Here is a 12,299-nt window from a genome sequence, read left to right as displayed (position 1 = left end):
GCTCCTCGATGCTCCTACATAATGCTTGTCCAAAATGAACCAAATGAATCAAAGTCTGTGGACTTTGAGAGGAAACAGAATGAAAAGGAAGGAATCCCACTCTCTTTGTAACACCAGGTTCTCAGTAGAATAGTGTCTTTGTGCGGTGGGTTTAGGAATAAATCATAATCGATGGTGGGTGCGTAAGTGTTTTCATTTTGGTGCAACTCCATTCTGATGCTCTAAAGAGACTTTGACGCCAGACTGACATGGCAAAGTCGTAGACGCGGGAACATCTTCACCCCTTAACATTTGCCCGTAACATATGATAATGCTATCTTGTGTCTGTGGAGTCAAACCATTCTCTGATATTGCAGTGGGTAAGTATAACAAGAACTTCTGTAATTGTCTTTCACTAAAAATGTAAATCAAGTGAAAAATCAAGCATTGTAACAAGTAATTATATAAATCATACTTCTAATTACTATTTTTCTCATTCATTAAACATATTTAAACGCTTTAGACCACAAAATTTGTTGTTTAGGAAGTATAATAATATAAAAGTACTAAGTCTGTCAAAACTGAACAGTTCTTTGCACCATCTGGTGGCAAAAAAGATAATAGCATTCATTTGGCATAATGAATGGTATTATTTAATTCATTTAATGTCATGAATTAATTTGATGTCATTAATGCAATTTAAATGTAATTAAATGAAATAATTTAAGTAATTCAAAATAAACATTTATTTATATATACATATACATATAGTTTTATTTAATTTATATAAAATGACAGTGAATATTTATAGTCTGAAAATGGCTTACATTTTTTGGCTTTCACACAAGGAGGGGGGCCCATGACCAAAAATGCATATGGACTAGTTCATTTCATATTGATCATTTACTGTAAGAACCATAAAGAAAATTACTAAGTACGTGCTCATTTTTTAGATACAGAAACAAAGACCAAGGCGTGAGCAATTAAAGACCAGTGGTACATATGACAAATAAAACCATATTGAAATCTGTCCTACACATTAGTAATTACAGTACCAAAATCCAAAATGCATTATAATATTGCATTATAATATGCAATAACTCCCAAAACCTGCATAACCTGCAATTTAATAAAACATATATTTAGTTATATGTAAATATGCAAAATAGTTGTCCAGAGCTTGATGCTCCCTGTCTTGCATACAGAATACAATATGGTGGATCACCATGGCAACAGTGAACCCTTTTGTTAATTTGAAATAATGAAATGATTCATTAAAGAGGAAGGTAAACAGCATTAGAGCAACGATGTAATCTGACACATATCCACTGTCACATTTATCAATTGCAATAGCATGTGCACCACAGCACCACACAAGGACATGGCAGTTAAAGATCAAGAAAGTATAATATAAATATGGTAAATATATAAAATACATTCTAAAATTGTATTACATAAATATGTGCACATTAAATCATTTGTTATTAATTATTAGGTGTCTTATAACATCATTTACAATACTATCATAGTGCATAAAATATTTCACAAAATAAGCATACATAGAACATACTAAGCATCAAATGTTTTTTTAGTTTCTTTGCTTAACAGTTTTTATTGTTAGTTATGTGAATTTATGTTTACAATATTCAGCCATACACACAGCTGTTTGTGTGTGTGTGTGCGTGTGTGTGTGTGTGAAAGAGGAAACAGAAAAGATACTAAGAAGGTGAGTTTAAATCATCGGGCTCTGTTTGTCTGTGTAATCGCCTTTAGACGTGTTGCCATGGCGATGTCAGTGTTCACATGCTCTAAGAGCTGGTTGACCTGTGCGTGTACAGACTTCAGCCCGTCCATGGTCCCAAATGGCTAGCTGTAATAGTCACTATCCATAACAACATATCCTATGATTTAATCATTTTATTAATATTTGTTTTACTTTGTATTTGTATAATAAACATTATATACAGAATATGTACAGAATATAGACAGATATATGTACAAAAATATGCAAAACATACAATTACAAAAAGTAGTAACATAAACTAGTATACCCAGAGCAGACTTGAAGAGCACCTTGGATTGCATCTATCAACACTTCTAAATCTTATAAAAGTACAGCGGATACTTGTGTGTAGAAAAAGAGGCCTCTAAAAACTGTGAGGGTGTCAACGCTTTTGGTTATAGTCCTTGATGTGTCCCCAGACAATGTACTTTTAATAGTGTATTTTTTTATTTCATAGTCTTTTTTGCAAAAAAAAAAAAAGTTTAATGCTCAGATGAAATCAGAAACGTTCTCAGCTCTCTTTCAGATGATGCCCGTATATGAAGACACAACCCCCAGACAGAGAGCTGTTTGGCAGTTCTGCCACAGTGCAGTTTTCCATTATTTCCATTAACTAATAAGGTGCATGGCTAATGTCCTTAAAGTTACTATAGGGCCACATAGAAATCCTATTACCGGATTTGGGGATATCAGAAGAAAGAGCAGCAGTTACATGGCCATTCAACACCGGCATATTTCAACAGTGCAAAGCTAGAGTAAGGAAAGTTACATTTTGGATTCTGGCATTCAGAATTCACTGGTTGGCATCACTTTCAATGGCAAGGGTCAAAGGGGTACTTAGTGACTCCGCCATGCAGCTCCACCACTGACTCAGTCCACGTGATGACATCCCCAGTAAGGTGAGAAGTACAGGTTGCCTGGTTGTGAATCTCATGGGGAGTAAGAACACGTGACCAGAACTGCAGATCAGAAATCTCACCCACAAAGGACTGGGTGGCATCAAAACGTCCTCCGAGTGTGTCCTGTGTTGAGAACAGAAGTTGTGTTACAGTTTCAGCACAAATCACTATATGATGCTAAATTATTTACGTATTACACAAAACAGATTTAATTGGAATTGCGTTTCAGAGCAAATGACCTATCAGACACACGATTTACTTTTCATTGGTCATCCTCCATTTGCATATGGGGATAACCTGATCACAAGTGTCACAACAGGAAGTGACCTGAAAGCTTATAGAGCTGAGCCCTAGAAAAATCCAGACTCCAAATAAAAACCACATTTATGTCTGACTTTTACAGTTTTAATAATAAGAGTTACATTTGATTCTGCATATATTTTATGCATACATTTTATGATTCTGCATATATTTTTAGCCAGAAATATTCACCATACTTCACCATGCTTCACCAAGACATATATTTGAGCTACAAGGCAATCTCGGCATAAATGTGAATGCAGTTCCATGACCCAGAATTTTGAATGATCATACAAAAACATCTGTAAAGCAACTATTTCTAAAAGATTTTAGTATTCTAATATATTAGATCCATATACAGGTAGAGATCCTGAAATTAGATTTGAAATGTTACCTGTTCCTGTCCCAGTATGAAGACTCCTCCAGGCTTTAGAGGGTGCCAGGCTGACAAATTTTCCCCAGAGCCTCTTTTCACCCCATCCTGGTAGGCTTCCCACACACCATCACGAGTGGCCCATGTAATGCACAAGTGGTGCCACTTGCTATCTGACACTGAGATGGGTAGCGTCACAGCCTATTGAGAAAGAAAGTCATCATCAGGGAACAATTTCCACTCTACCTTTCTTGTACTGTGCTTGTACTGTGTAAATTTCTGATTTGCATGAATACCATGGTAACCAGACAAAAATATCTTCATTCTGTAATTACTGTACAAAATAGTACAAAATTACTAGATAGATGATAATTAGCTTGCACCATGTCTAAATTATGGTTAAGGAGCCATAATTCTCTGTAGTTGCGATTTGCAATAATTTTCATGGAATAATTGTGGACAGGTCAATCAGTTTGGTGTTGCAAAGATATTTACTTACATTAGAGTTCAGTAAATCTGTATCGGCAGCCCATCCTGTCTCATAATACCACTGCAGGCCTTCTATTCATAATCAAACTTCTTGACAATGATGTTGAACACCTTGAGTTATTAGTCACTACTAGTCAGTGAATGGGACAGTACATACTGTCTGTACCCAATCTGTGCAGGTTGCCAGGTTTATTCACCATATGCATAACAATCACAGACACACACAAGCGAGTAATCAGGAGCACAACAGAAAACTCCGCTCTGGGAAAGAGGGAACCAGAGAAGCTGGAAATGTTATGATTGTATCAGTCATTTTTTAAATGAAAAGGTATGCTGTTTAATAGGAATATGATGACAGGGAAGAAACAATGATAAAGCATGAACAAGAGCGGGAGCCATCATTGTACTTCCATTGCTGTTCCATTTGTTGACTGAGACTAACATTTTTATGCCACCTACTTACTACGTAACTGGAAAGGATGATAATATCATGATTCATAGAATATCAGGATAGCTCTACTTCTCAGACAAGTCTAAAGACTTACAGTAGCTGACTTTGAATTACACAGTTGCATTAAAGACAATGTAAGCCACTGCTAGATAGTTAGAATGCAAAATTTGGTAATATCTCTGCAACACAATACACAGACTTCTTTAATGTCAAAATTGTGAATCGTCAATTAACAAAAATGCAGTAAAGAATCAGAAAAGAAATCTAAATCAAATCAATATGTGGTGTGAAAACCCTTTGCCTTCAAAACAGCATTATTCCACCCAGGTATGCTTGCACACAATTTTTGAAAGAACTCTGCTGGTAGGTTGTTCATTCTCAAACATATTTGAGAACTAATCACATATCTCCTGTTCTAAGAAGTGGGCCAGATCAAGGGTAGTAGTAGCCTAGTGTAAACACACTGGACTATGAACCAGAAGACCACAAAATCACAGGGTCAAACCTCATTTTTTACCATTGAGGAGGATAACTGGAACTGTCCCAGTAACTACTTAGTTTAAGGCGCTTTACATTAGGACACCTGCTAAATGTCATAAAATAAATGTAGACCTCTGTGTCTACAATCCTCAACATTGCCATTTTCCTTGAGCTTCATCAAAAGAGACTGAACAGAATACCTTGAAACCCCAGTCTGCTTTGAAATCTTTGTCTGGGGAAGTCCTTGCTGAAGCAGTGTAACTACCTAGTGTCTTGCTGCTGTGTTGAGACCAAGGTTATTATAGTTAACGAAAACGAACGATAAAACTAAAACTAGAATTGAAAAAGCATTTTCGTTAACTGAAATAAAGAGTTAAAAAAAAAACGAAAACTAACTGAAACTGTTTTGTGTGTTTACAAAACGAACTTAAACGAACTAATATTATAGCAAAAACGTCCTTCGTTTTCGTCTTTGTAATAAGCCTTTTGGGTTGAATTAAAATCTATTTACTTCACGCTGCCAGTTTTAAGCCAGGTTTTTGACCATTATGGTAACACGTGGTCTGTGACGTCACGTGTCCATAGTTTGCCCGTGACGCCGCCGGCTAGCGTGATGGCTGCAGCGAAAGTCGGAAGAAAGCGGAAGAAAGTCCTATTTGGGATTTCTTTGATTATGACAGTGGCAAAAATAAAAGTAAGTGCCTTGTTGTAGAAGCAGGTGATACAATATGTGGAATACTTCTCAAGGGGAAAAACCCCACGAATCTGAAAGTCCATTTGAAAAGCTCACACAAAAAGGCGAACCAAGAGTACCTGAACAAGCTAGCCTCTCGCCCGCCCTCCCCAGAAAGAGAAGCGGTAGCCAGGCCAGGTAACATGGGAAAGGAACGTGATACTACAGCATCCATAATGGACCAAGTAGCTGCTGGCTAGTAAATACGCAGGAACACCACAAATGAGAAGAAGCATTGGTAAATATGTTTATTAAGACTGGAATGTCTACACGACTGTGTGACTCGATTACCTTCAAAAAGTTCACCACTTCACTCGAACCAAAATTCACAACACCCGGAGCTGCAAGAGTCAATAACCTTATCGGAGCTAAGATGGATAAGGCTATTCTGGTGATTTTGATTCATGCACCTGACAAATATCCTAATTTACAAAAAAAAAAAAACTAACACTGTAACTAATAAAAACTAAACTAAAACTAAGCAATTTCAAAATATCAAAACTAATAAAAACTAGTAAATCTGCCTCTAAAAACTAATTAAAACTAACTGAATTTGAAAAAAAAATCTAAACGAAATAAAAACTAATGAAAAATCCAAAACTATTATAACTGTGGTTGAGACTTGCCATAGTGTAAGACATGTGCAATGAAACTTCCACAACCTTACCTAGCAAATCTGTTTCTCTTCCAGTAAATGAAAATGTTTTAACTTTTCTTAGTGTACATATTAAAAATGTTGCTGGTCTGAAGACAAAGGGTAGTAACCCCAAATAATGATTTGATTTAAAATTTCCTTTTGCTTGCTCACCATGCATTTTGTAAAAGTTAATAATTGTTGATATTCATTTAGATTTTTGAATGCTTAGTTTACAGCATTTTTTTCTGACCTAACTAAATCAATTGCACTACTTATGCGAATATAATAGATATAAATGTTTTTTAGTGGTTTAAAGTTGTCACCTTAATACCATTAAGAATCTCTAGACTGAAATTAATATTTCAGAAGAAAATGTTTTGGCAAAGATGATGGTGAATAGCCTCCCCCACAAAGCACTTCTCTGTTACATTTTAGAGTGTTAGTAAAAAATTAGCGTAGCCTCTGTGACCCCCTTTTCAAACTCAATGGATAAGGTATCCACTGATGATGTTGTTACCCCAGTGGTATATTCATTGGGGTGGTAGTAGCCTAGTGGGTAACACACTTGCCTATGAACCAGAAGACCCAGGTTCAAGTCCCACTTACTACCATTGTGTCCCTGAGCAAGACACTTAACCCTGAGTGCCTCCAGGGGGGGACTGTCCCTGTAACTACTGACTGTAAGTCTCTCTGGATAAGGGCGTCTGATAAATGCTGTAAATGTAAATGTAATTAACACTGCCAAATTTCCAACCTCACCTTGTCATTAACCAGTAGCTCCATTGGGTTGTTTCCCCACTCAATGAGAACAAGCTCATTGGCCTGTCCAGGCACAGAATAGGAGAAGGGTGTCCCTAGCCCTTGCCCTGAGCTACCCTTCAGCCACAGGCAGACAGTCAGGGAAAAGATTTCATTGAGGAGGGTGCGTTTTATGCGCCCATACATGTAGTTGGAGCGCATAGAGAACCCAATCTGGAAGGCATCGGGGCTCTTGGGCTTTTTACGAACACCTTTGTGCAGAACAGAAGAGAGTGGCAGTTATTAAATTGGTTCAACATGTAGCAGTAAAACAATTCTGCCAAAAATGCTCACAATACCTGGACTTGTGTTCCTGTGCAGGTGACTTAAAATGGTATCTAGCTTTGCATGTCCACCGTGTGGAGTTCCCCTGGGCCCTTGTTTGCTGGCAGACGCCCGAGGGCGGTGGCCATGATCTTCTTTACTGTGATGTCCCTCATCAGGGTGCTCGTTGTCATGATTTTCATGATGGTCATCGTGATTATTGTTATGGTGTTCATCGTGGCTGTCATGATGGTCGCTGTGATGGTTACTTTGGCGGTTGTGACGATTACCGTAATGGCGGTCATAGTGGTGGTCATCATGGTTGTCATGCGAGTCATGATGGTTGTCATGATGGTCTTCATGGTGGTCATCATGATCATCCCCATGGTGATCAGAGTGGTGGTTGTCATGGTGGCCATTATCATGGTGTCCATCATAATGATGGTGCAATTGCTCTTCCAGCAAATTGATTTTACGCTGCAAGAGGTCTCTTAAAGAGCTAGAGTATGTACTGGAGGAATTCCTTGACTGAAAGAGTGAGGGAGAGAAAGGAGAAGAATAGCATAATATTTTAACATAAATATATCTGCAGCAGCAGCTGTCTCCTAAGCCCCATATGTGTTATATAAATATAACAGTCTTTTATATATTCTAACAGTCTCACTGAAAGAAAATTGCTTCTGAAATTGCCGTGAAATTCAACAACCTGTAGTCACACACTCGAATCGCCTCTCCTAACAAAACTGGTATTATTTGAACTTTGTGTTCCATGCTTTTTCCTCTGTGACAACTGCAGCCAGTCTGCAGGTGAGCAGAGTGACATTTTAAGCCTGTCCCTCCTTTCCCTAGCCAACCTGCTTCCTCAGACTCTCAGAACAAATCCGGCTTAGCTTGGCACCAGAGCACACACCGATTAATGACCTGTCAGTGCAGATCATGCTAATTGTCCGTGACAGTGACTAGCAACATTCTGCACCATACACTTCCTCCTATAAGTGATGCCCCCAATTGCCCAGTCCCTAAACAGTCCAAATGCACAGATACATTTGAGCCAATCATGCATATTAAATATCCCCATCACAATGTTAAAATACTGACTACTGACAATTTCTATTGCTGACTATAAATTACTATATATCATTAAATATGAAAGATCATTAGGTGTGGGGGATCATGTATATGATGTATAGATGGTAGTATGATACAAGTGGGATACAAGTCATTTGGGATTATATTTCCTTAAAAAGAAACAATTTATGAACATCTTTTATTGCAGTCTCACATACCTGCAAATTCTCCAGTCTTTCTTTCAGTGCTTGCAGAGTCTTGCCCGTTTGTTCAGGGGAGAAGCCTCCATATTTGCCCAGGTATGGCCCTTTCCCTTTGTGAGGGTCAGACCGGTGGCTGTTAAGAGGGTAGTGTGGGTCGTTGTCATAATGGTGTGAAGAAGAGTGATAGGAACCATGGTGCCCTGATCCGTGGTATTCCTCTTCATGGTGGCCACCGGCACCTCTTCCAAAACTCTCACACAGAGTGAGCTTGGCTGTCAGCTCCCTGATTGTCTCTCGCTGGTCTAAAATAGTCTCTTTTTGCCGGACTAAACTCTCACGGAGGTGCAGAATAGTGGTCTTGGCCTCATCTGACAAGCCACGGACAATGGGTGGCCCGTGATGGCCAGTGTTGTGGCTGTTGCTATGGCCATTGCTATGTCCATTGTTGTGCCCATTGCTGTGTCCATTGTTGTGCCCATTGCTGTGTCCATTGTTGTGCCCATTGCTATGTCCATTGTTGTGCCCATTGCTATGTCCATCGTTGTGTCCATTTCCATGATTTCCAAGTCCATCACCAGGCGTAAAGCAGCTAGGGTCTGCATCTGCTGGAATGGGTGTACAAACAAACTTGGGGTGTGTACCATAATCATACTCCACACCTGGCAAACTGCTAGCAGCAGCTGAAGAGAGGAGGACATAAAGGAAAAGGGGAAGGAGGGGAAAGAATGGAGGGCAAAATCCTTGCAGGATCCCTCCCCAGCGCATGTGTTCTGGGGTAGGGAATGCTAGAGGCAAAACAGATGGAGAAACTCCCTTGGCCATTGTCAGCTTCTGTCTCATTCTTTGTCTGGTTGTTGTATTTATGCTGGTTAGGATGAGACAATGTCATAAACCAACAATCGGTTGATGAAACAGAACATGGTTTGAACAACCCACAAAAATCCTGCTGGCCTTCAGAACATTCCTTTTGGATCCTGAAGGATGTAATTCCAACGTTAGTATTTCAAAGTCCTTGGATTTAACCATGAAACCTTTACATTAAGCAAACAATGTCTAAACATCCTGGTCCACAGACTGATTCAGTGCCATTTGTTTTCCGCTCCTCAAATCTGGGGTCATGAATTAATCCCTTGGCAAACTGGATCTCCTGTATTTGGCAGCCAAAGTAATCCTTTTATTTCTGGCTTCTGCCTATCCGTGAGGCCAGATGTAAGTTCTCCTGGGGAGATCACAAGCAAGAAAGGTCAGAAAAGATGACAGAGAAGCATTTGGCTGCAAGGCAATACATTCTACCTACACAGAGAAATAGGTGGTGTGGTGGTATTGTGGAGTGTGAGAGCCAGCAGCATTCTATGATTAATTACATAAAAAAGTTTGTTAAGCAATTGGTCATTGTAATCAGATTAGATTGCATCATACATGCAAATGATGAATGATGGTTTTCAACAGCAACTCAGCCAACAATTAGGCATAATAATAATTAGGCACAATGAGGATAGTAGAATATGATGTAAAAGCTAAACATTTAGCTTATGGGGGATGCCTTTGTGCCCTAACATGGTGCTGATGGTGCTAATGTCTCTTTCCTGAAGTGGGTTGGTGCAGATGTAAGTATAATTGAAATACAACTAAACCTGGATGCACACTGATATGAATGCAGTTTGATGCTCTATGGTTCACAATGAGTTTACAAGTGAGATCACTTGGCTTGGATCACAAACAAGGTTTGAGTCATGGATGATTTCCTGGGTCATCGAATTGTAAGCCTATGGCTGTTCTGTTTACTGTACACGTTCGCCTCATCACCAGTTCAGAATGTATGGAAGCCCATTGTGATGAAAAATATCTCTTTTATGAAATATGAACTTACTATTAAAACAAAATAACATGCATCTTATGTTATTTTTGATAGACTGAGTCATCATTTTGAGAAGGTCATTCAGGTTTGATAACAGCATTGGATTCTGCAGCACACAAATGTAAATATGTAAATTTCTCTTTTCCTGAAACACCAGTGGACATCCTCCACTAAAGGCTACATGAAACTCATGTCCTCTGTAAAGAATGTTAATGACCTCTAATGACCTATGAGATCTTTTGGGGGGGGGCTACGTTTATGTTCATTTTTATTTTCCCATAACATTTTTTCTGACCACCTCATTATGATAAATTAACCCATACATATTACATATTACTGCAGCAACTACTTTGTCACACTATGGAAATTGTCTAGAACCCGAGCAAATCATGACTGAGTTTCAAAACTAAGGCAAATGTAGAGATGCACAAACATCTTAGATTTAAAAGACCACGGAATAGAACAACTGTAAGAGGAAATGTATTATTATTACTATAATTTTATATTGTTCTAATGCTAGTGTAATTGGACCAACATTAATGAATGAAAATTATTTCTAAATGTTCTTTTCCAGCATCCTACTGTTTGGACCAGGAAGAGTCTTTCTGTATCTCAAGGTTGATAGTCTAATTGGATCTGGGGATTAGTCTCTAAATGGGAAGATTGTTTAGTACAGTGTCTTTAGAACCCTTGAGCAGTGCCACTGTCACATGTGTTAGCAGGCCTCGGTAATTGTGGCCTGCCTTAGACAAGGTAGTTGAAAAGTGGAAGTGAATGTAGCGTCTCTGAAGACGATTCTGACTGTAGAAAAGCTCAGACTGCCAATCATGTTGCATCTGTGTGAATTATTATAGGCATGACTTCGACATAGCCCTGTCCAAATGTCCGTGTTGCACTTAGGCACGTGTTACTGGGTGAATTTTTGGGGGGTTACACAAATGTAAAAAATATTAAATGTCACTGTGGTATTAATTGCATAGCCCAGTAATAAACGAGGATAACATTTTTTTGCAACGTTATTGACTGCAATGCCACACACTATGTACACATATGTTTAGGGAAAGCCTGATGCACACCAGAAATCAGAGCTGCCCTGAAAGTCACTGTGTAATTCCGGCTATGTATTTCTGCATTCATGGATTTCTTATAAGATAAATCTAATGATACAGTACAGATAACAGAATACTCATTATAGCCGAGCAAGCCAGACGAAGCACAGTAAATATAGTTTGACAGTACACACAGCATGGCATCTAACTCTGAGGACTGTGTGTGCAGTGAAAACACCAATGCAATACATTCTTACTCCCACAACAAATTAGCAAACTTTTCCACAATGTGAAATTAAATATGACATTTGAGCATTGGCGATTTTCATGTGAGAAAAAAACGTCCTTACCTGAATTCAAGAGATGCCGTTTGCAAGCTAGTTCATCTCAAACACTGATTAGATTGAGAGGGATTTGCTTGGGGAGATAATTTTATCTTCCTTCCTCCCTCCCTCCCTCCCTCCCTCCCTGTCTCACACATCCTCTCTTCATCTTCCACTCCATTGTCATCACGTTTTTATGCCCCTCCTCTCTGTTGCACTCATATTCTCATATATTTTGTGTTGTGCTCTTACATTTGCACACTTGTGAATCACAGAAGCATCACAATCTTGTCTCTCTGTGTACTTGTATGGTACTTGTAGATGGCAATAAAGTTCACTTTGACTTTGATTTGAAGTGATACACCCAATTACTTTGATCTTTGCTCCATGCGAACACCATGCTTTTAAGGGGCAGTGGTGGCCTAGCGGTATGGAAATCGGAAGGTTGGAGGATTTTATCCCCAACTGCCACTGAGGTGGCACTGAGCAAAGTACCGTCCCCACACTGCTCCCCTTTCATGGCTGCCCACTGCTGGGTTAAAAGCAGAGGACACATTTCGTTGTGTCACCTTTTGCTGTGATGCAGTGTTTCACAATGACACTTCACTTTCA

The 12,299-nt window shown here is 38.9% G+C and overlaps 1 protein-coding gene across 1 annotated transcript; it reads right to left on the bottom strand.

The window, feature by feature from the left end:
• Positions 1 to 1,881: 1,881 nt before the first annotated feature.
• Positions 1,882 to 11,759, bottom strand: LOC114769868 (neuronal pentraxin-1). The gene is made up of 6 exons (XM_028963171.1): positions 11,715 to 11,759; positions 8,473 to 9,676; positions 7,222 to 7,714; positions 6,884 to 7,134; positions 3,356 to 3,535; positions 1,882 to 2,784 (listed from the first exon to the last, which is right to left on the bottom strand). Exons 2-6 carry the CDS (start codon positions 9,295 to 9,297, stop codon positions 2,575 to 2,577), a joined length of 1,959 nt encoding a protein of 652 aa, XP_028819004.1. The 5' UTR covers positions 9,298 to 9,676; positions 11,715 to 11,759; the 3' UTR covers positions 1,882 to 2,574.
• Between the last annotated feature and the right edge of the window lie 540 nt (positions 11,760 to 12,299).

The sequence above is a fragment of the Denticeps clupeoides genome, chromosome 20, assembly GCF_900700375.1.
Source record: "Denticeps clupeoides chromosome 20, fDenClu1.1, whole genome shotgun sequence".
Classification (NCBI taxonomy): domain Eukaryota; kingdom Metazoa; phylum Chordata; class Actinopteri; order Clupeiformes; family Denticipitidae; genus Denticeps; species Denticeps clupeoides.
This window is presented reverse-complemented; position numbering and strand designations above follow the sequence as displayed.

Excerpts from the sequence above, each read along its gene's own strand:
- LOC114769868 (XM_028963171.1), bottom strand. The coding sequence starts at position 9,297 with ATGAGACAGAAGCTGACAATGGCCAAGGGAGTTTCTCCATCTGTTTTG. Across the intron at positions 7,715-8,472 it reads AAAGACTGGAGAATTTGCAG|TCAAGGAATTCCTCCAGTAC; the intron begins GTATGTGAGACT and ends TCACTCTTTCAG. Across the intron at positions 7,135-7,221 it reads GCACAGGAACACAAGTCCAG|GTGTTCGTAAAAAGCCCAAG; the intron begins GTATTGTGAGCA and ends TTCTGCACAAAG.